The sequence below is a fragment of the Furipterus horrens genome, unplaced genomic scaffold (genome assembly GCF_987537825.1).
Source record: "Furipterus horrens unplaced genomic scaffold, mFurHor1.1.pri manual_scaffold_3, whole genome shotgun sequence".
Classification (NCBI taxonomy): Eukaryota; Metazoa; Chordata; class Mammalia; order Chiroptera; family Furipteridae; genus Furipterus; species Furipterus horrens.
In genome coordinates this window covers 18,561,010-18,585,037 of record NW_028327173.1, presented here as the reverse complement: position 1 = coordinate 18,585,037, position 24,028 = coordinate 18,561,010, and the positions used below count along the sequence as shown (strand labels likewise).

The 24,028-nt window shown below is 49.1% G+C and overlaps 2 protein-coding genes across 14 annotated transcripts in view; one reads left to right on the top strand and one right to left on the bottom strand.

Annotated features, from left to right (window-relative positions):
* Positions 1-3,046: 3,046 nt before the first annotated feature.
* Positions 3,047-7,409, top strand: TMEM200B (transmembrane protein 200B). Of its 2 annotated transcripts, XM_090268960.1 has the most exons (3): positions 3,047-3,115; positions 4,486-4,571; positions 5,083-7,409. In XM_090268960.1, the coding sequence occupies exon 3, from the start codon at positions 5,103-5,105 to the stop codon at positions 6,024-6,026; it is 924 nt and encodes a 307-aa protein (XP_090125086.1). In that variant the 5' UTR covers positions 3,047-3,115; positions 4,486-4,571; positions 5,083-5,102; the 3' UTR covers positions 6,027-7,409. The 2 variants fall into 2 exon arrangements, with proteins under 2 accessions (XP_090125086.1, XP_090125085.1); XM_090268959.1 differs by lacking the exon at positions 4,486-4,571.
* Positions 7,410-9,543: 2,134 nt separating this feature from the next.
* EPB41 (erythrocyte membrane protein band 4.1) overlaps positions 9,544-24,028 on the bottom strand; it is a 156,811-nt gene continuing 142,326 nt past the window's right edge. For 5 of the 12 annotated variants that reach the window (XM_090268953.1, XM_090268944.1, XM_090268946.1 and 2 more), the window contains 6 exons: positions 21,163-21,612; positions 19,766-19,894; positions 14,743-14,844; positions 13,534-13,614; positions 10,416-10,520; positions 9,544-9,764 (listed from right to left, as the gene is read on the bottom strand). In XM_090268953.1, coding sequence (XP_090125079.1) covers positions 10,422-10,520; positions 13,534-13,614; positions 14,743-14,844; positions 19,766-19,894; positions 21,163-21,612 — 861 coding nt within the window. In that variant the 3' untranslated portion in view covers positions 9,544-9,764; positions 10,416-10,421. The remainder of the gene's footprint in view (positions 9,765-10,415; positions 10,521-13,533; positions 13,615-14,742; positions 14,845-19,765; positions 19,895-21,162; positions 21,613-24,028) is intronic. The other 7 variants (XM_090268951.1, XM_090268952.1, XM_090268954.1 and 4 more) reach the window with 3 other exon arrangements.

Genomic DNA, 24,028 nt, shown 5'->3' with positions numbered 1-24,028 from the left:
GCCCACAGCTGCCTGCCATGTTCTGGATCTCCTTGTTTGTAAAGGAACCACAAAACTGCGCTGATGTCCATGGCCCTGGGTCCAGCTGCTGTCTGCATCGTCTAGCACGTGAAGGGAAGGAAGGGGGAGAGCGCGCTTCTAAGTGAGGGAGCTCCCTAGACCTCCCGTCCCCTTCACAACGGTGATATAGTCACCACAAATATCAAAGGACACATTACTGTCTGATAAGTTTTTTTTTTTTTTTTAAGCAAACTTCTACGGGCCTGGGCCGAGTGCGCAAGCTAGAGACCGGGCCAGGCGAGCTCGGGACAAGCCATCGGGGAGCAGAGTTCGGGCTTAGATCAGACAGTCCTGGGGTCCCGCCCAGCTGTGGCAGTCATCATTCGCCCCTCCAAGCGTTTCCGGTCAGGAGGGTGGGAGGGGATGGTGCTGCCCTCTCTGGGCCGTTCGGAGTATTACAGAGGACCCGCTCAGGCAGCGTCCCACAGGGGATCCCGCGCCGGGTCTGACTTCGCCTTCCACTCCCAAGGCCTCACCGGGCTTCGTCCCGCACGGCTCACTACAGTTTTAGGTCCTCCCTTTCCCGCACCCCGACCTCCCCAACGGGATTCTTTCTGTCTCAGGCAAGCAGCAGCGCTGTGCCAAGGGGAGCGCATCCACAAGGCCTGAAGGCCAGTGACCCCAGGTTCTGGAGGGGGCCCGAAGGGGACACGTACAGCCCAGGATCCCCGAGTGGGGAGTCGGCGGAGAGGCGGAATTGAGCCCCCGCCTCTGCTGCAAACGCGACGGTGCTCTAGCCCCGGAAGGGAGAGGCGGGCGGGAGCTGGCACAGGGGGGTGACCCGGGCCTCTGCGCGGGAAGGAGTCCGCCGGTGCAGGTGCGGGGCGTCACCGCCAGGGGGCGCCAGGCCAGTTCTAGCAGCGCCTCCGCCCACCTTCGGTGTCCAGGCTTCTCTGAGTCCACCGGCTCTACGTCTCCATCGCTGCGCGTCAGGCATACTTCCTGCTGCCCCGTCGCTCGGGGCCTGTGTACTAAGCTCTCAACACAGCTTGGAGGCAGGGGGTTACTCCCTGGAACTGGAGTCCTGCCTCGCTGAGATGGGGAAGAGCGAACTGGGGTGACTTAAACCATCATCAGGCTGTGTGACTTTGGGCATGCCAGTCACCCTCTCTGGGCTTCCTTACTTTATGTTTACAAAGGACTTTATTCAGATCTCTGGAAGCTGGCATTTGATCCCATATTATAGACAGAACTGGGGCCAGTCCAGGGTTGCAGTGTAGGGGTGGGAGAAACTAGACCATGTGATCTAAGTGCCTGAGAGTTGTTCTCTGCAGGACAGGATGACTGATAAGTAGATGGACAGACACACAGTCCTAAACAGGAAGCTTGGCTCCACACGTGTGACACAGGTGATAGTGGCACCTCATGCTCAGGGTGGCCTTGCACAGGGTCTAGTTGGGGGGGTCTCAAGGGAAGGAGATGCGGGAGGCAGGAGGTGGAAGGAGGCAGGAAGGACGCTGCTGCCTCAGTGAGGCACAGGCAACAGCCCGGGCCATACAGCTGAGGGCGTTCTCTTCCCAGCTCAGGCCGCTGGAACCTTCAGTCCCATGTAAGCGGCAGGAGAACTGCGGTAGGCTCGCACTTGGACCTCAGGGCGGAAGCCCTGGGAGCTGAGGCTCAGTCCCACCCACCGTGGCTTCCTCTGGACGCGGGTAATCTCAAGATCGGTCCACCTGTGGAGGCTCCGCTCCCGGGGGTGGCCGAGAATGCCTGGTCCCCAGGGGCTGGGAGAGGGGCTGCCAGGAGCGCCGATGCCGTCCCCAGTCCTCTCGACCGAGCCAGGAGGCCGGAGCCTGCGTTTGAGGCCTCGCTGTGCCATGTGGCTTCGGGACCCGCTCTGCCACGCGCTGGGAGGTGGGGTGGCCCAGGCGGGGACGTCCTCCAGTTTCCTCTCTAAGCCTGGGGCGCACAGCCGGGTCTCATTACCTCCCCTACCCCTCCCCTCACGCCCCGCGTGCCGGGGGTGTCTCCGAGGCCGGGGGGGAGGGGTGTGTTCTAATCAATCCCAGGCCGGAAATTCCTCCCGAGGGGCCCGGCAGGGCTGTGGGAGTGAGGTGGGGGCCCGTCACGGAACCTGGCAATCCTCCTGCACCCCAGTCCTCTGAGCCCGCCCCCCGCGTCATGGAAACTGGGCCGCCAGCCGACCCCATCCCCCCCCACCCCCCCACCCCCCGCCGCTCCACATTCTTGCCTCTGGGGGCGGGCGGGGCACGAAAGCCAGGCCTCCCCCTTCAGGTCCGCTGGGGTTCTGAGGTCCTCAATGGCCCCCTCCCGCTTTGGCACCGCCCCCTCCAGGTTGGACGCATCTTCTTAGGGGGCTTAGGGAGGCCGAGCAGGGCCCGCGACACCCCATTTGATTCCCTCAGCTCCGGAGGTCGGGCTCGTCCCTATTACCCACAGCCCCCACCCCCGCCGTGATTATTATTCATTGAGCGCTCGCCGGGGTATCGGGGTTGCGCCCGGTGTTGTCCGCCCCGCCCGCGCTGCCCGGGTTTAGCCCTTCAGCATTTTGCCAAACAGACACCATGTGCCCATTTTACAGGTGAAGGCTGTGAGGTTCAGATAGCGGAAGGGCCAGCGGAGCAGGAACTCGGGCTGCCTCCTAGGGGCAGCTCCCCGGACGGCGCTGGGCGTCAGTGGGCTCTCAGACGCCCCCGAGAGTCCTCCCCCCGGCGCCCGGACTGAGGGGTGTGCTGCCTTCGAATCCTCAGACTGCGGACCTGGGCAGGAGGCTCTCAGTTTCCACTTGTGGGAAGAGGGCGCCCTCCCTGGCCTTTACGGACGTAAACGGGGGACTTGGGCCCGGTCCGAGTCTCCACGCGTGCACACAGCGCTTACCTGAGACCCTCGGACCAGAGCTGTTGCTTTCTTCCAGCGGTGGGGCCTGGTGGGGCTCAGGCCACGCAGTCCGCGGGACTCCCGGGGGGCGGGGCCGGGGCGGCGCGGGGCGGGGCGGGGGCGGGACCGGGATCCAGACTCCGTGGAGACCGCGGCAGCGCCGCAAGCCACAGCGCGCGGACTCGGACCGGGACCCACCCGGGCTCAGAGGCGCCAGGTGAGCAAAACTAGGGTCCCGGGGTTCGTCCCTCACTTTCCCCAACTTTTTGTTTGGCTCCTCCCTCCGGAAAGGCGCTGGGGGGGGGGCGGGAGCCGGGTCCTCCCTTTCTCCGCGGCTGAAGAGTGAACGTGGGCGGAGGCGGAATTCCGGAGTGCCCTGGACCTGGTCTCGAAGAACTTCCCGCGACCTGGGACCTTCGGACTGTGTCACCAACTTTCGGCCTCTCTGAGCTCCCCAGCGTCGACTGACGCCCTCCAGAGCCTCGGGGCCTCGGAGCGTGTCCCCGACTCTCTGCACGCCTCCGACCCCCTCCCCGCAGGGATGCCCGGGGGCTCAGGGGGGACCTTTCTCGAGTTGGGGCTGGGGCGCTAGCTCCGGCTTGGGGTTGAGGAGAGGGCCTCACACTCAGCCACAAGTGGGTAACGGGCCTCGCCTCGTGCTAGGACCCTGCCGTGGCTGTGCCGTGAAGTGCCCAGCGCTGATCTAGGTCCGGAGGCCCGGCGTCGGGTCCTGGTGCAGCCCCCGCCTTGCAAGGCGGTGTGACTGCGGCAGGCTCCTCGCTCGGCCATGGTTGCCATCTGTGAAAAGCAGGCTGTAGACGCGGTAGACGCTGCTACTCTATGCTAGGCCCTGGGCTTTCAGCTCTTCTTTCAGGGGTAGGGATGGGTGTCCTGCTTTGAGCTTCTGTGGTGCGGATGGGGAGTGGGTGGGGTAGCAGGGCCTCGTCCCTGGGGCCTTAGGGCGGGTTCCAGCGCTGGAGCTGTTTAGAAACCAGATTGGGGTTGTGAGGACACACCACTGGATCGCGCAAAGTCCTAACGCCCCTCTCCTGCGGCCCGGGGCGCCCTGGGCGGGTACCCCATTTCTTCCTACACCCTCTCTTCCTTGGGGGCCACACCACTCGCAACCCGGTTACTCCTGCCCCAGCCCCGATCCCGTCCCCAGGCCAGGCCAGACCAGCAGCGGGAGGGTGTAGAGCCCGGCGCCCGGACCCTGGGGCGGCCCTAGGAGCAGGGGCGGTGCTGCACCAGCTGGGACGCGGGCCACTGAGGCCTCGGGCAGAGGAGGCCGCAAGGAAAGCCAGGAGGCGGGAAAGAGGGATGATTCATCCAGAGGAACCCGAATTGGAAACGTTGCAACCTAGGAACACCTTGTCGGGGCTGACGGGAGAGCCAGGAGGGGAGTACATCGGACAAGGCCTACTCCCGGCCCTGCAACCCCCTGCCTCCTACCCCCTACAGCCTGGCTGCGGGGGTGTGGGGGTGGCCTCTCATGAGCGGAGTTTAAAGAAATCCTGGGCCAAGTCCATCGCTAGTCATGGTCAGAGTGGTCTTCCCCGAGTCTTGCTCAAGTCTCTCCTGCTGCAGCTTCAGTGCTGACTGAGGAGATCTGGAAGGAGGGGGCGGGCAGGAAGAGGCTGGAGTCAGTGACACCCCCTCCTTCCTACGCTGCGGTATGTAAAGCGCAGCAGGGGGGAGAGGGGCCCGCGAGCGCGCGACTTCAGCGGACCCGGGCGGTCTGCTCCCCCCCTTTACTACAGTGCAGCCACGTGCGGGGGTGAGGTCGTGCCCGGGTGGGACTTACCCTGCAAGCGCCATTTCGGGGGGGCCCGCACCTCCCGAGGCTCGGGACCCGCGGGTTGGCGAAGAAGACGTCGGCGGCCCGAGCCCTGCAGCCGAGGATGCGCCGGGGAGCAGCGGGCGCCCCCCTCCCTCCTCTCCGCCCGCAGGCCCAGCCAACTCGGGCTTCTGCCGTGCAGCCCTGGCTCTGAGCACTGCTGCGGAAAACCGGAGTGGGGGCGGCTCCCTGCCTGGCAGCCCGGGAAAATCCGGGGGTGGCCGCCAGGGATCTCTAAGCGTCCTGGGCGAGGCAGCCCGATCCTCCCTCCCAGATCTGTGCCCCCAGCCTGGCGCTCCGACCCTAGGCCCGTCGGTTCAGTCCCTGCCTCCGTCTTCTCTCCGCAGAGTGCCCAGACGACGGCGAGATGACGGCCGGGAGTCCCGGAGACCGTGTAGAGGTGCGGAGGAGCCCCGAGGGCCGTGTCTCTCGCCTGGGCCGCCGCCTGGGCCGCCGCCGGCGCCCGCGCTCCCCGCCCGAGCCTCTGCGGGTGCGGGCGCGGCTGCGGCTGCGCTCGCCGTCGGGGGCGTTCGCAGCGCTGGGGGCGCTCGTGGTACTGGTGGGCATGGGCATCGCAGTGGCCGGCTACTGGCCGCACCGCGCCGGGGCCTCAGGGCCCCGGGCTGCCAATGCCAGCGCGCCCCCCGTGAGCGAGCTGCGACGCGAGGGTCGCGGCGCCGGCCGGGCCCACGGCCCGCACGAGCGGCTGCGGCTTCTTGGGCCCGTGGTCATGGGCGTTGGCTTGTTTGTGTTCATCTGCGCCAACACGCTGCTCTATGAAAACCGTGACTTGGAGACGAAACGGCTTCGCCAGGGGGTACTGCGAGCTCAGGCGCTCCGGCCCCCTGATGGCCCCGGTTGGGACTTTGCTGTCCTCCCCAGCCCTGGCACAAGGACTCCCCAAGCCATAGGCTGTGCGGAACCAGAAAGTTGGGACCTGTCCCCACGTCGGGGTACCTCCCCTGTCCCATCAGTGCGGAGTCTGCATTCAGAACCTGCTAATCCTCGCTTGGGGTTACCTGCCCTGCTCAACAGTTACCCGCTGAAGGGCCCAGGGCTGCCCCCACCTTGGGGCCCACAGACCCAGACTGGCCATGTGATTATCACCGTGCAGCCCTCTGGTTCCTGCATCGAACACTCCAAGTCTCTGGACCTGGGCCTTGGAGAGCTCCTGCTTGGGGCCCCAGCTACGAGGGACTGTGCTCACCGAAGCTGGCCACGGCTGGATCGCCTCAGTCTGGAGGGTTATGCCAAGTTGGGAGGAGGAGAGGATTTGGGAGCTCGGGTTTGAGGAACAGGGGATTGCCTGCTATGAGGCTGCAGCATGGACCATGGTAACAGGACCAGTGTCTAGCAGATGCTTCAGTCATATCCCAGACTGGGAAATGGATGCTCTGGCCCCAGCAGCTGCTAAGGCATCCTGACTTGCACGTTGGCAGAGAAATGCCAGCTGCACAAGGGTTCATAAGCTGGAATGTGCTTTAATGTGGATTCTGGAGACCAGCATGACTTGGCCTCAGGAATTCCTTCAGCCTCCAAAGTGGCCTTAGCCCTGAACAGGTACCTAATGGGGCTGGAGGCCCAGGCCATGGTAATTGGGAGATGCACCTGGTGTCTTGGCAAACCCAAAGTGGTGGGCAAGGATCCCTAAGACTTGTAAGGTAGATTGAGATGTTAAAGGTTGGGACAGGATCCCTCCAAGGTGGCACTGGTGATGAGGTTTGGGCCTCCAGATTGGCAACGGGGTACAGCTGAGACCCTTCACTGCCATCTGGGATGGGGACTGAGCCTTTAACTCCCACCACCTCAATCCCTTTCTTCCCTCAGCCATGCGGGATATATCCTCCTAGGGCTACACTACTGCCAATGCCTTCATGCTGAGGGTCTGGTCCCTCCCCAGACAGGTCTGAGAAGTCCCCTTCTCTCCTTTGTCCTGGTCTATGCTGCCAAATCTCCCTCCAGTTGGCAAAAAAGTATTTGCCAGTTCTCAGAAATCCTTTTATACAACTTTGGAGCTGCATTTTGGCTCATGTCAGTAGCTTACTTTAGCAAAAGGGGAAGAGGACTTCAAAAGCTGATTAATCCTCACAGATTCAGTCCCTTTTTTTAAAAGTTTATTGAAAAATGCAGTACAAGAAGCAAGACCAAACACATATCTAAACACTACAGCCACTTCTTACTACGAAAGGCCAAAACAGCAGACTTAATTATTGCCTATTTAACCTAAGGATTTTGCCAATTTGATTCTGCTGCCATAATTCCTATTTTGTCAAGAAATGTAAACAACTACTTGATATGATTCATAATTTTAAAAAATTTTACAAAGCTCCTTCATTTTTGTCACCAAAATAATACATTGAGAGAGATTTGTAAAAACAACCAGCCTGGGGCTGAGATCCTGGAGAGATATTTCCTATGATCATTCCTTGGTGTTGATCTGGCTCCATTTCCCAAGGTGGCTGCTGTCCCTTCATCCCCAGCTGCCCTGCGGAACACATGGTGGTAGGCCTGGGAAGGGCGGCAAAGATGCCGACAGGTCCCTGCAGCCAGGCTTTGTGGGCCCTCAGTTTATAAATGCAGGTCCAGCTTGGTGAGTGGGTGGGTGGCAGAGACCTCATATAGCTTGGAGGAAGCCTTTACTTCTCAAGTGAAATAAAAATAAAATGCAGCAAAAGTTGTTGTGATATGTCTGAGTCACTTTAGGGAAACTGCTGCCAAGTCCCTCCCCTCTTCTTTTCCACCTGGACAGAGCCTGTTTTTCTTCACACGCACACACACGCACACACAATTGCAGGAAGAAAAAAAAAATGCAAACTATTGCCAAACCCCAAGATCTGTTACCAGAGGAGGAAAAGGGAAGAGGCTCGGAAGGACCCCCCTCTTACTAGCTTGTCCAAACCATGACTTCTCAGCGCTAGCAAGGCATTATAGATTTTCTGGTCCAGTTCATAGACAGACAAGGAAGCAGCGAGAAGTGTAGCGAGTTGGTGAGAGCTGAGGGCAAGGTTAGGCTCCCTGAGCTGTGGTCCTTTGCCCTGAAAGCTGCCCCACTGATCTGGATGGCACAGAATATTCAGTCTGCCAGACTTCTAACACACTTGCTGTGCCCTGTTCCTTTCCCCTTGCTCTTCATTCTGCAGGTTGCAGCTCTGGGAGCCACAGCAGCTTACAGCAGGCCAGCCGGCCCCTGGGAGTGAGCTCACATGGGCTTGTTTAATGTGAGTTGGACCGCCCAGGCTTGGGTGCCAACCAGAAAGCCCCATCGATATCCTGACCTATGTCCACATCTCTTAAGTCTGTTCCTGAGACAGGACAATCTCCCCAAGCCTGTCACACATCCCATCTGAGCTCTTGCTGTACCTCCCCAGAGAGCTGCCTGTTGCTTAAGAACAATCTCACATAGCTACTAAAAGAAAAAGGCACACACCTGAAATAAGTTCAAACCAGCTGAGTCCATGTAAACAGAGCCCAGCCGGCAGACTTCGGACACATGCCGGCGCCTCCCACTGTGGGGGCGGGGCTGTTAGGCTTCTCGCTTGCACACTGCCCTTGAGCCCCCAGTGACTGTGGACTCTGGCCCACTGTCTGTCTCATGAGTTCACTTCTGTCCCATAATTAGGATTCTAAGGACTTCCAGGCAGGTCTGTTTGTGGGAGGCAAGTTGGAAGATTAGAGAAGCTCTACTGAATAAAAATGCCCCCAAATCTGTACCAGGAATGGTGGAATTGGGACATCAGCCCTCATTTTCAAAACCAAACCAAACCAAAAGAATTAAACCCAAATCTGCCATAAAAATCAAGCCTATGAAACCTGACAGACCCCAGATGGTGAGTGAGGATGAGCAGAGCTGGTGCTTGTACTCCTTGGCATGGGGGGGGGGGGTCTGGTGGGGAGAACAGCCCCTAAAAGCCAATGTCGTTACTCCAAAAGGGTGTCTGCAGGCAGGTGCTGGTGGGAAGAAGACAGGTCAAGGAACACAACCTCCTCTCTGAGCCACATTCCTTAGCATCCCAGGATTAAAGAAGAGGCCCAGGGATGGTCACCTGGAAATACTTCTTAGCAGGATCTGACTGAGGTAAAGCCCACCATGCCCTTGTGTGAAGTGCACATTTCCAGAACTAGAAAACCTTTAAAAAACCTCACTCACTTCCTTTGCCCAAATTACCACTAAAAATGTGCCATTAGTGCTTTTGGCCAAAAGTGCCTATTTTCCTGTGAGTTTTGGTCTCCTGAGATGGGAGGTGAGGGGAGCACTTAGCAGAGCCACTACTTCTGATGAGGTAAAAGGAGAGGGAGGGCAGGAAGGTGAAGGCCACAGATCTGTTAAAACATTCACAGTATCAGATATAGATGAGCAACTTCTTATGTCTTTGATCTAAAGAAGCTCTGAAAAGAAAGAAGAGGAGGGAGGAAGAAAAAGCAATACTACAGAATCTTAGCAAAGGTCTCTGCCTCACCAAAGTCACCCTCCACAAAGGGACAGGGATACTTTCCTGGGGTCTGTGGGTCAGGGCAGCACCCTGCCTTACATTCTGGTAAAGTCACATCATTGGCTCTGAGAAAGGGCTGGTTTTTGAAGCTTCCACTGTCATTCAAAGGGTGTAAGTCTAGGGGAGGAGCGGAACAGCCCCATTAAGCTGGCTTTGGCCCCCAACACAGCTGACAAGAGTCTTCGGAGGATTTCCAGAAGAATTCTGTGGACCCTGTCAGTATCTGGGTTGGAAATAAATGGGGAGAAGCTAGGTTGAAGGGATTACAAACCACCCCATAAAAAACCCAAAAGCTCTTTAAAAACAGTCCAGACAGTGAAAAGTTGAACAATTTCTGGTATCACAATATAGAAAAAGGTATTCAAAAGGATCAGTGATGTCTAGAAGACTCTGTTGGTATAAACTCCAAATAGAAAATGAAATTAATTTTCTGGTGGTTTACAATAATCTTGAAAGTCTGAAGTCTGACTACTGCAGTTTAGCTTCTTTATCATTTCTCTTGGATGGGAGACAGGCAGGGAGTTCGGGATAAACGATTCCTAGAGGAAAGAAAAGCAAAATTGATCAATTTTGTAAAGAAAAGACTTACCCAGTCCTATTACCAAATTCTTGTGGCCACAAGTATAATCAAGGCTTGAGTGGTCCTGACTGGTGATTGATGGCATCTTCAAGTCACTTGTAAACTACTTTCAGGCATGAATTGATCTGGATCCCGGTCCCCCAACTTCTAACCCTCTAGTCTAGTCTGAGAACTTGCACCATTTCTTCCCTCCCCCTACCCCTCTGTTTCCAGACAGCCTGGTCCTGCTTTTCTTGGTTCTGCTCTCCTCCTCTGGCCCTCCTGTGACAGCAGAGAGAACTGGAAGGCAGGCAAGGTAGAAAAGCAGGTCACATGAAGAGGCAGGAAGTGGGTGGGGGCTTGCATCCACGTCTGGGGTATCTCCTCCACCCCGTCCCTGCTGGCCTGCTAAGGAAGGGCAGGACACAAGGAGCCCCAGCTGCTTCAGCTGGAACCAGATACTTAATAACCTCCAATGTTATCCTCATCAGTCTCTCCTCTGCCTTCACTGTACCAAGCGCCAGGGCGGACACCACTGGGGGGACAGCTCCCAGAGTGGCCAGGGTTCCCGTCCAGTGTCTCTGAGGCTGGGATAGTGAGCACCCTCCACCCCAGCAAGAACAGCCCCCACCTGAGCTCATTCCTCAGAGATTTCGGTTTCCTGATGGACGACCACCTTGGTCACTGACATGTCTGGGTGCTGCTCCTTTGCCTCCTTGATGGCCTGTACAAGGACCTGAGAAAGACAGAAAGGACACCCATTAGGCAGAGAGCAGCCTGGCTGGTGAAGTAAGGCAGGGGTCATAGGACAGCACTCTCTGACGAATTCAATCCTGTCTGCAGTACCAGGGCAGCATCTTGGCTAAGTCAGGCTGATCAGGACCTTAACCGTTCCATCCTGCACAGGGAAGCTCCTGGACTAAAAACACAGAGACAGGAAAGGTTAGAGCCGTCTTTAAGGAATGAGAGAGGGACGTCAGGGGTGGTGGCTGCACCTGCTCGGTGGGTCTGGGAGGATCCACTCAGAAGTAAGTCTAAAGGACAAAGCAAACAAAAGGTGACTGGGAAGTTCAGAGCAGGAGAGGGAGACAAAGAAGCATGCTACGAAAAGGAAGAGATGTCTTTGGCTAAAGCAGGAAGAAGAAAGGAAGAGTGGGAGGGCCCACTGTCGTGCACTGGCCTAACCGCACTGCTTATTTTACGCGTGTAATTAACCTTCACGACAACCCAGTGGGTGAGGAGAATACCGTTATTTCCCTTTTACAGACAAGGAAACTGAGGCTCAGTGGTCAAGGTGCTTAATGTTCACAGCTAGTAAGTAATGCGACAGAAAGAAGTTTTAACTTAAGTCCATCAAACTTTCCTCTTTACCATTCTCTCTTTTAGATTCGGGGTGGGGAGTGACCCTGTTTTAGCATATGAAGGGGTTTTGATCACTTTAGAAAAGCCAGAGGGAGCAGAAGGAAAAAAGAGCAATGAAGTCGCTACTCTCCTGGTGCTGCATGTCTCTGAGCCTCTAGCTCAGAGCAGCCCAAAGTGCCACAGCCTTTGGAGGCTGGTGGCAGAGCAATACTCAGAGACGGCCCACGCCCACCACTGAAAAGGATTCTAGCGAGATCTGACCAGCTGACTGTTGACTCTCTTCTTTAGATGGACATGGATGGCCCTGGCTGGTGTGGCTCAGTGGACTGGGAGCCGGCCTGCAAACGAAAGGGTCGCTGGTTTGATTCCCAGTCTTGGCACATGCCTGTGGTTGCGGGCCAGGTCCCCAGCTGGGGACATAAAAGAGGCAACCACATATTAATGTCTCTCTCCCTCTCTTTCTCCCTCCCTTCCCCTCTCTCTAAAAATAAATAAATAAAATGAAAAACAAACAAACTTTTTTTAACCAAAGATGGACATGAGGGACAGAGGAAGAAGGAAAATCCCTTTCTCGGTCTCCTAACTCCCTGAAAGCCATTCCTGGAAGCCCCACCTCTACAGGCCCCTGCTCATCCTCCCCGACCCCTTTTTGCCCAACTCACCTGCTCATGCTTCCAGGCCCAGCCCAAGCCCTCTCTGGTTACTCTGGCCTTCACCCATCTCTCTATGAAAGCCTGAACCACACAACTTCTCCTGAATAGTCCTTCTTGGACTACTTCCCTCCCCCATCCAGAGGGCACCACACCTATCCTTTCAAGAAGTCCTCCATACCTAGGAGAACTGAGGGACCCTGGAGCATCTCTTCGACACAACAACTCTGAAAGAAACCTTTGATTATCTTTATTCTATAGATGGTGAAACTACATCTCAGAGAAATAAAATCACTTGCTCAAGGGCATATAACCAGTGAGCTATGGAGTTAGGATTCAGCCCACGTCTCTTTCACTCCAAACGCTACACACCTTCCCAGCCTGCTGCTCAGCACAGACTGAGCACATAGCGGGGCCCAGATCAGACCAGAAGAGGAGGTGGGTGCAGGCTGGCGGTGTGGCAGGATCCGCTGAGCTGGGGCAAGCAGGCTGCAAGGCCCCTCACTTGGGTTGAGCAGCCTTGCTGCTGGGACCCTGAGCCCGGCACTCTTGGCTCTAAGTCTCAACCCTGCTACCAAGAGAACTGCCAGCACTGCAGCTCAGTTTTATTTTCCTTTTTTTTTTTTTTTTTATAAAGGCACTCAGCATATCAGAATAAAGGCCACAGACTCATCGCTCCAGCAGCCCCTGTCAATGACTCCAGAAGCATTTGCAGGCAGCGTCCTCCACCCCCTCTCCTCTGCAGCTCTCCTGTCCTAACCTCTCTGGCAGGGAATTGGGAACATTCATCCTGACCTTGTTATTTGTTAATTGCTTGCAGCATACAATTAGCACCTAATTAACACAAAAACATAGAATTTAGCTCTCAGAAGGGCCCAGAAATTATCTAGATCAACATACTGTTTTAGGAGAGGAGAAAAAATCAGAGACAAAGTGATCTGCCCACGGTCGCACAGTAAGTTAGTGATAGATCTAGGGCAGAAATCAAGTCGTCTCCTGGGCTATGACAGCCCTGGGGGCAGAGGTCATCCCTTCCCTTTGTTTTGATAACATCTATTGTCTCTAATACAGGTTTAGGTACCTGATATCCCTCGAACAGCAACAGCTCCATTTACTTGGAGCCCACCATGCACCACACGCTGGACATCTGTATCTCACTTATTCTCACAACAACCTTGAGAGGAAGATGCTAAAACACCCTCATACAGATGAGGAAGCGGAAGCCTGGGGAGTTAAGCGCTGGAATTTGGTAAGACCTAGGATTTGAACTCAGGTGTTCTGAGACTGAAGTCCATGTCTTCATATTACACTTCCTTGCTCCCCCAAGCAATGGCCCCCATCTCACAGGCCTCAGTGATCTGATTCCCTTTGTCCTTTTCTTTTTAAAAGACTTTATTAATTTTAGAGAGAGGAGAAGGAAGGGAGAAAAAGAGAGAGAGAGGAACATCGATGTGTGAGAGAAATATCAATCAGTTGCCTCTCGCAGGAGCCCCAACTGGGGACCGGGCTGCAACCCAGGCATGTGGCCTGACTGGGAATCAAACCAGTGACCTTCCACTTTGCAGGATTCTAAGGTCAACTGAGTCACTCCGGTCAGGGCTGTCTTTCTTCTCGAGTAAGAGCTAGAGTAGCCAAGGGGGCTCTTTGGCGGTGAAGCTGGTAGAGGTGTCTTTTACTTCCATCAATCTTCCTGCCCAGGGACCCCTCCCAGTCCCACAATCTCCTCCGCATTCCCACCTGATCATGGTCAATATCGGCATCTCCTGTGATCACAATTCTCTTTTCAATCCGGGTCTCTGATATCCCACCTTTTACAGTCTGAAACCAAAGGAAGGTGGTCATATGAGAAAGAAAGAAAAGAGAAACAGCCAGAGATTATTCTGAAAGCTCCACTCCAAATTTTAATCTGCTGCTGGTACTGGGTAGCATAGCTTTCTCATGTACTTGTCCCAAATTGTGGCTGGACCTGCTGAATGAACACATCTCTATCCCCTTGGATTGGTAAAATCTTTAACAAGGTAAACAGAAAATCATAATTCTCTATTTACTTTCCCCTTTTTCTTCCACATACCACAAAAATTCAGTGAGTGAACAAAAGAGATAGGCATGTTGTTTACTCTTTACCTGTATATTTCATTATTTGATTATTTTCAGGAGGAAAAAAAATCAGAAGATTGACCAAAACTGTCATGCAGCTTGAAGCTGGGCTTTTTATTTTAAAGAATTTTCCTATTATTGATGTCAAAAGAGGCTCAAATAATGCCCTCAGGGTGGGTAGGTTTCCTGACTTGGCACCTGAAGAAAACCAAGGTCTAGACATGCTAAGTAACTGGCTTTCAGTCATCTGTGTGTTGATGACAGAGCTTGGTCAGAAATCTACATTTCTAACTTATAAAGAAAACGCATTTCCTCTAGTGCTACAGCAAACATGGATTGTCTCTGATTTTCTGAGAGCAGTTTCAATTTCACATATGTTGTCGTTCTTGCCCTCATAAGCAATACTGTAATAATTCCAGTATTTCAGCCTCCAAACTACAGTTCCCATGGCCTTGATCCTGGACATGATCCTGGACATGATCCTGATTTTTTTGGCTTAGAAAATATAGTTGCATAATAATACCAACAATACTTGCCCTTAAATTGACTTTTTACACTTACCTCCACAGCCAGACAGGAGACTCACTAAGCAGAGAGACGGATGTGCATAGAGAACAACCACGTGTGACTTTATGAGGCTACTAAGTAGCCTGGGATACTCTCAAGGTCTCCCCAGGTTTATTCCTGGGGAAAGTAGCAGGTTCTTTCTACCTGGGACACTTGGAATTATTTGGCTCACTAGGGATGGAGCAGAAAACCCTTTTTTATGGCCCAGGGTCCTTCCTGCAGAGAGGCAGCACGCATGACATGCCACCAGATTCCAGAAGAACGTCCTGGCTGGTCTGTTACCTTGGTAATCTGAGTTGTGGTGGTGCTGCTGGTGGTCTCAGATGTGATGGTCTGAGCTGTCAGCAAGACTCCTGGGTCCAAGTCCCCATTGCTGTCATCAGTCTACAGAAGGGAAGGAAACAACCCATCATTATGTCTTGCAGGCAGCTTTGTGGGCAAATGTTGTGCGATGAAATTTTGCTCTTCATTCTAAATCGAAAACCTGATTCCTTTACAGTGATCTCTCTCCCTTTAAAAAATTTTTTTCATCTTTTCCTTTTCTTTTAATTTTCTTTTTTTAGAGAGAGGGTAAGGGAGAGGGAACAAGAGGGAGAGAAACATCAGTGCATTGATCTGGTGCATTTTGTATGTGCCCTGACCAGGGACCAAATCCACAACCTAGGCATATGCCCTGATCAGGAATCAAATCTGCTACCTTTCGGTTTGCAGGATGATGCCCAACCAATTGAGCCACTCTAGACAGGGCTACAGTGATCTCTAAATAAATAAACAAACAAACAAACAAACAAATAAATAAATAAAACCAGCCCTGGACAGGGCTACAGTGATCTCCAAATGAATGAATGAATGAATGAATGAATAAAACCTGCCCTGGCCTGGTGGCTCAGTTGGTTGAGCCAAGGAATCTCAGGCTACCTTCTTTGAAGATGGAGATGGAAGATCGTAAACAAATGAAGTAGAAAGTGTCCCTTTAAAGAAAAGTTGAAGGAAATCTACATAATATCTCAATGACATTTCTGACAAAACTGTTACTGAAATGGATCCTCCTTATTATAGGAGGGGTTTAAAAAGTTTCCAAAATGCCAAGCTATACAATTAATCTAAATAAAGAATGAGGGTTGGGGCTGCTTCTTGTTTCTCTGGAGCTCACCACATATGACCAAAACAAACATACTATGGTCATGCTGAGAAGTAACAGTAGCAAAAAGGAAGTGAGATGGTTGGCAGGGGCCAAACTCAACATGATGAGCAGTCACCAGCAGCCATCTGGGCTGCCTGACAGAGCTGCTGCTAACCCCATAACCAGATGGAAACGAAGGAGACTAAGAAGACAGAGGCTGCCCACGGCAACGTGCTTTTCAGATGACGATGACCTAAAATACCTGGCACTGGTATTGTACTGTTTCAGAGGGGGATGTAGAGAATTGCAATTACTTTCATACAGAATCCTGAAGCAAAACATGTGTTAGTTTCCCTTTCTCTACTCCTTTACACAAATCATTTGTATTATAAGCAGAGCCCTCCAACTTTTTAATGAGAAGGACCACATTTTATTAAGGCAAAACTTTGGCATGGGGGGGTGGTTTAGTAGAGGAAGGAGAAGAGAGTCAGGAAGGAGAAAAGTCCCTAGCTAGGTTCCTTTGCAAGTAGGAATCCAGACAGAACAAGAGAGGGAACATGGCTGTGTCACCTAAGTCTTATATACATGGTGCCATCATACTGGGTATCTTATAGGCTAGTTCACTGATACTTTCTTCAGCCCTGACCCACTTGTCTACCATAGAGTCATACGTAACAAAGATTTGCTGCACTCCTACTATGCGTCAAGCACATAACAGAAGTGTTATGTAAATTATATTTCTCACTACCTGAGGTAGGTCTTATTATTATGCTTACTGTATATAGTTAAGAAAATAGGTCCAGAGAGGTTAAATAATTGGTCATGGTTCTGTAGTTAATAAGGGTTTGAACTAGGACTTAAGGCAAGGAACTTTTTGAAGTCCAAGGTTTTGAAGTTAGAAGACTGAGGTTTGGATCTTAGCTCAAATAACTGAGCAAGTTATTCTGACTTCTCTTAGTTTTAGTTTTCCCATTTATAACAGGTAATACTGTATGTAATATGTGCTCTGCCTCCACCACTGCATTATTTTGAAGATCAAAAAAATGATTACAGAAATGAAAGAAGTCTATAAATTGTTATAAGAATATCAATTTGCATGCCAGGAGGGCTAAACCTTTTTAAAGAGTTCCTCCTCTACTAAACTTGTGACTCAATTTTTTCCTATCTTATCTCCAGTGCCTTGCTCCTCTCTTTCTTTCTCTGAAGAAGGTGGCAGATGAAGGAGACACACATCAGGCTTCTTCTCTTTGACCGCTTACCCATGTTTCCTCAAAATGGTACTGTGGCTTTGACTGTTGTTTATAAACTTAAACACCCATTTATCCTGTGACCCGGCAATTCTACTGTTGGGTGTTTACCCAGGATAAGTGAAAGCATGTGTCCACAGAAAGACTTGCACATAAATGCTTATAGCAGCTTTATTCATATTTGCCCCAGACTGGAGTCAACTCAAATATCCATCAACAAATAAAAGGATAAACAAATTGTATATTCACACAATGGAATACTATCCGAGAATAAAAAACAGTAAACTGTGGATTCATATAACATGGATAAACATTAAAAACATGTTCAAACACAGGAGTGTACCACAGTATACTCTATTTATATCAAGTCAAAGAACAGGCAAAACTATGGTGACAGAAATCAGAGCAGTTGCTTAGAAGGGTAGAGATTGACGGGAAAAGGCCACAAAGAAAGGAGTGATGGAAATGTTCTGTATCCCAAATGCGCCTTGGTTATACAGGTATATACATTTGTCAAAACCAATCAAATTAAACACTTAAAACCTGTGCACGTCACTGGATGTAAACTTGACCTCAAGCACACATACACACACATATACACAAACAATAAAACCCTATGCTGGCTCCCTATCTCCTCTCACCCTGTTCCCCAAAGTGTGGGATTGTGGAAGAATAACAAAAAGGTTCCTGGGCTTAGTTGCCTGACAAGATAATAAAAACATGAGTAAAAATACTTACAACAAATAAATAAATAATAACAACAGCAAAGAATTATCTGGTGCTTATTAAGCACCAGGCGCTTTTTCTTACAGGTTATTTACACTGTTTTGCACTGTGCTTTTTCATTTACCAATTTATCATGTAGATCATTCTCATCAGAAATTTTAAAAATAGCTGCACAGAATTACCTGAACTGAATGTAGCATCATTTATTTAACCTGTTTCCCACTGATGGACATTTAGGCTATTTCCATGGTAGTGACAACTTAAAGGGCTCCCTCCCGTAAGCAAGTAATTCTTCCCTACTTTCTCTGGCTAACTGTGTGCACAATCTTCAAGTAATTTCCTATTCCTTCCTTTTTCAGTCCCCTTCACTGCCAAGTCTTATTCACTCATTTCTGTCTCTCTTGCTGCCACAGCTCTTTCTTATTTCCTCAAGCTACACTTTAGTTCTTTATAAGAATCTCCCAGACCTGGTTTAGTCATATTTCTGGCTCCAGGCATCCCCCTACGTTAATATATTCAGAACACAGCTTTAGGAATCATCTTCCAAAATCATTATGCCACCTTATCACCACTATTAAAAACCTTTAAGCAACCTCTCATTATTTCCCAAACTCAAGTTCCATCCACACTCAGGAGAGAGAGAAGGCGGGAGCATTCTAACATTAACCAAGCACTTTACAGACATCATTTCATTTAATCTTCCCCCCGATCTTGCAATGGTAGGTAGTATTATCCCATTTTACAGCTGAGGAACCAGAGGCTTAGAGATTAGTCATTTGTTTAAAGTGATCCAGCTAGTCATCCTGCAGGCGTTGGCCAAAACATCACCTCCTCAGAGAGGATTTTCTGACTTCCAGCCCCAAAGTAGCAGCCTTTCATGTAATTCCAGATTGTCTTAACTCATTATTTTAGTTTCTTTATAGCACTTATCACTGTCCAAAGTTTATATATTTATTTATGTGTTTTATCGCCTGTCTCTCCTGATTAAATGTAAGTTCCAGAGGGTAGGACTCGTGTTTACCTTGTACACTGCATTGGCCTAACAAATAAATGCTCAAGAAATATTTATTGTAGGATGAATTAACAGTTCAGTTTATAGCGGGAAAAGTTTTTCTTACTGTTGGCTTCTGTGAATTAAAAAAAAAAAGAAAAACAATTCAACATAAGCAACCATAGCTCATTCAAATTGCCAGTAATGAAGAAGAAATTTTATTAAAAGTAGGAAGTAGCCTGGCTGGTGTGGTTCAGCGGATTGAGTACCAGCCTGCAAACCAAAGGGCTGCCCGTTTGATTCCCAGTCAGGGCACATGCCTGGGTTGTGGGCCAGGTCCCCAGTTGGGGGGTGTGAAAGAGGCAACCACACATTGATGTTTCTCTCCCTTTTTCTGTTCCCCTCTAAAAACAAATAAATAAAATCTTTTTAAAAAGTAGAAGTAAACAAAACATTTTAATATATAAATTCTTATGTGGTATTAAATTTGATTTAATTGTACTAAATTGATTATAATTATTATAGCTGTTATTTATGCTTTCAGGCATGGTGCTTGAGTCAATTCCATGCAGTACTATGTCATATAATCACTTTTTAATGAAGAGTTTATATATTTATTTTTACAAAGAGGATAAGGAAGGGAGAAAGAGAGGGAGAGAAACATCAATCGGTTGCCTCTCACATATGCTCCAACTGGGAACCAGACCCACAACACAAGCATGTGCCCTGACTGGGAATCAAACCAATGACCTTTCACTATGCAGGATGATGCCCAACCCACTGGGCCACACTGGCCAGGGTGATGTCTTATATCATCATCATAACAAAAGCATGAGGTTCTAACACCATGTGGATGGAGGTGGGGGATGGGGCAGTGCATCAAGGCTCAAAGATGTTTGGTTACTTGCTTAAGTTAATAAATGGAGAGGCCAGGACCTGAACTCAGGTTTGTTTGACCCAAAGCTCATGTTCTTAACCATTACACTAGACTGCCCTCCCTAAGTGAATTGGGTGGATATAAACAATCAGATCCAAGACCATTTTGATTTTAATAAATTACTTTGGGGCATTCTTAGATCAGTGATCTCTTATAAAAGGAATGGTCCCAGAAAAGCCTAGCATTGTTTGGAGCAAATAATTAGAAACCCTGTGAAGAAAGGTTATTTATTGTGTTTATGCCAGTCTTTGGTTCTGAAACATTAAACCATGTCCTCCTACCTGAGCAGCCTCATAGGTGATGGTCTTGGTCTCAGTGTGGACAATAGGGACATCTTTGGTTGGGATTTCACTTTTCACAGCGTTGGCAGTATCTGAGATGGTGACGGTCTGAGTCTTCACCAGAGGAGGCTGTGAAGCAGTAAAGAAACAGTTACCAGAATCTTCTGAAGGCTGTGGAGAACTAATCTTCTGACATTGATCTGATGAAAGTGATAGTTCTAATCAAGCAAAGGGCTAGCTCAATCTCTGCCCAGGACTTGGGCACTGCTCCAAAGTAGCTCTGACAAGGTGAATTGCATGGATATAAGCAATCAGATCTAAGACAACTTTGATTTTAATAAATTACTTTGGGGCATTCTTAGATGAATGATCTCTTCTGATCTAAGAGATATTAAAGAACAGCATTACTGTAATCACTTTCATATACTTAATGGAAAGCTTAAAGATCGGACAATTGTGATCAGACTGACCTTCAGAATTTGAATATAAAACCATCTGCCAAATAGCAGTCTTTTTTTTTTTGTTTGTCCTTCTGACTGTACCATTAAGAAAATCAGCCGTATTTCCTCCACTAAGTTCAAATGGTACGTGAAACAGCAGTGGCATTGAAATGCATTACCCTGGAATTCATTAACTTTTTTCAAATCAATGTCAGACGTTCACTTTGGAGTGATTGAGAAGCAACAGTATTTGGAAAACTGGAAAAAAAAATCAGTTCTACCACCACCTGGTGATTAATCTCAGAATTTCAGAAGAATGAATATTAGTGGAATATTAGTGGTGAACTTATCCGTCAGTTCACCTTTCGCAAGACTATAAACCACCCTAAAACTACCAATTGACTGTGATAAAGTTAAGTGGCCATCCACCTTAGCATAGAGATTAGTGCCTATGATCATGGAAGCCCCTGTGAGTGGGGTTGGTGGGAGTGGTGAGGTGTGCTGTGTGGTTGTAATACGTAAGTAATTTGGGGGGCCTGAAATCTCATAATAAAATCAGTTACCCCTTCTAATTAAGAGTATTTTAATTTTTTGAGCACAGTCTCAGAACATTGTAGGCTCTTCATCATATAAGCCTCAGAAATTCACGTCTTTACACTGCCCATACTTGAGCAAGGAAGAGAAACACACACCAGCTTCATAAAGGTGAACAGCTGGAGTTTACCCCCAAGAGTCTTGTTAAGTCATCAGGGGAGAAAGCATTTCGAGGCCATGGAGTTGACTCTTCTGACTAAATTTCTTTATAGTAATAAAGGGCTTCAATTTTATTCTGTGATTTTGAAAAAAAGCAGAGAGGCTACTACCCTCACCACCACTACCACCTCCTCCTCCACAGAACAGATTCTGGCCCTCTCCCAGCGTGAGTCACTAGACCTGCATCATTGAATCAGTTACTACCTGGAAACTTCGAATGAGGGTGGGGAACTGGTTACCCACACAAGAGTCAAGAAATGATCCATTTTGCTTTCCAAGTAGCTCTCCTGGTGGAACATGTTCTTCACTACTCTCTGCCTCTTTTTCACCAAGTTGCAGCTGAGAGGAAGCTGGTGATAGTGAGAACTTTAAGGCACTGGCCTGTTCCTCCACTCCTATACATTCCCCACTTGGGCCTCGTGGCATTTCCTTAACATCAAGATAGCCAGCTCCCCCCTGCTCCTTCTCTTCTGTCTCCTTGCTGCTTATGGAGAGGGAGCCAAAGTCGAAGCTTTGTGGAGACTCCGACGGAGTGGTCATTTGGCTCTTACTAGGAATTACTGAATGCTTGGGGCCCTCCCATTCAGAGTCAGGGTTGGTAGATGGCCCCCTTGTCACGGCAGCCGCCTCCTCTGTGCGAATGCCATTTATATTCTACAAATAAATGAACACACACAAAAGCAAGAAGATTAGGAATAAGTGGGGAATATAGTGAACTCTGAGACTCAACAATGATTTTTAAGAGGCCTCAAAAATATTAATACAAATATAAAACAATAATTTTAGGTCCTGAAGTAGTCAAAGGAAGAATTAAGTAAGTAGCTTAATCAAGTTCCAACTTCATTTTGGTAATGTTTCTAAAACCCTGTTAATCTGAGAAGTAATTTCGATGGCCCTTGGCCAGTACCAAGCACTTTGTACTACTACGGTCATCAAACGCAAAGGGGTTACTTTGCCATTCCTAAATACTCAACTTATTACTATACACGGGACACAAGGCAATTCATGTGAGTCAATCAAAACATTCTTGAGGAGCCTGACTGGGTTGAAAAACATTTCATGTCTCTGGGACATATGTATCATCATACTAGCACCTAATGCAGAAGCTAAAAATCTAGACTTTGGTTGATACGGATATAGAAGTTGAGTTTATCCAGCACAGACTTAACCTAATCATTGTCATGGAATTAAATGTAATATCACAAGTAGTAAAACATTTCTTTGTAAACAGAATAAGTGACCCAGGAGCTGAGGTCATTTCTTCACAGATGAATGACTACCATCTCCAATCCCTAATGGAAATGAATCCTGGAAACACAGAATTCCCTTTTTGGCTAAATGCCTCACATCACAAGGAAAACAGATCTAAAATAGGTACTTCCAAGAGAATGTGGATGAGAAGAAAATGTCACAGTAGATGAACCTATTCCTAAACATTAAAGAAATGTGCTGAACGTGGAAGAAGAGAAGGAATTCACATTAGTAGGAAAAGAATGAGCCATTTCAAAAATGAACAATCTAACAGAAGCCAAGTGTAATGAAAAGTTACAAATGCAAGTGTTCACCAGAAAGTTGTAAATATGCCGCTTAGGTCTGAAATTTTGGTGAGGTCCAATTGCATACTACCTACCACATAGGAACTTAATAACAGACAAGGACTCTTTTAAAAAGGTGTTCCTGAAGTAAATGACACAGGCTTGGACCACCTTAAATATTTTAGTACTCAAATCATGTTACATGTATTATATTTTTAAAAAATCACTGCTGCGCCTTTACTTATAAACCAGCCTCCATTGTGATGAATAAGAAATAGTGCTCTGTTAAGCCAAGAAAAGATGCAGTGCACTGAAGACCTTGAGGCCAACCTTTCTCCTAAGCCACCCTGAAACAGGGAGGAGCATCACACTAGGCAAGTCTTTCATTGACTGGTTATAAACATTACTTTGGACAAAAAATGGAACTGACAAATGACGACAGAAACTGTCTCTGTCTGCAGATGTATCAGAGATATGTGAAATATTCCTGCTAAGAGTATATGAATTTCTTCATACTTAAAATGAGAATAATACTTGGTTTGACTCAGCGCTTCTGAAAATCAAATAAAATAATCTATAGGAGAGCACTCTGTACATTCTGGAGTACGATATAGATTCACTTAATTCAATCAACATTATCTGAGCACCTAGAATATGCTACAGCCTGGGGACACTAGAATGAACTCGTACTTTCTAGGGCACTTATCTCACCATTTCTTTTGGGTTAGATAAGCTGATGTAGAGATACCCAAAAATAAATGAACTGCTAATAAATAAATAGGCCTTCTCAAATTGCTATATGTTAGCTCTGTGAATAGCATATCCAAGCCTATATATATGGCTTTTCCATATATATATATATATATATATATTAACAACAGAGAAGGCTGATTAATAACCAAGAAAATACCTAAGATAATCAATCAAGTAAGAGACAATTTTGTACCAGTCTACTCAAGTGCTAAGTGGTGGTCTGTCACCTAGAAGCCATTTGTAAATTAAACATTGTTTAGGCCAGCACCACCTAGCGCAAAGTTGCCTACTGCTGAGTAAAATTAGACAGATCAATCATTCTTTTCAAAGCATGCACAGAGGAGACCAAGGGCAAAAGCTGTAGCCACAGTAATATCAATTCAACAAATATTTACTGATCACCTAATATGTGTTAGTCATTGGAAATAAAGCTAAACTGACAAAAGTTGGGCTAAATCATCACTGACAGCACTCTCCCATACGGTCAGTCAGCTCTCCAGGTGGCTCTGCTGTCCAGGTCTCTCGTACAACAGAGCCAACTACTTCCTGGACATCCTCCCAGGCATATGGAACGCAACATGCCCCGAATTAAAACTCATCTCTGCTGCTGTCTGGACCCGTCACACCAAGCTCCTCCATCATTTCTGTTATGTTGGCAAATGGCACCATCATTCACCCAGTCTTCCCTGCCAGGATCCCGAGAGTCATCATCAAAGCCTCTCTTACACTCACCCCCTACCTCCCACAGATTATTTCATCAAATCATTTCTATTCCACTTTAA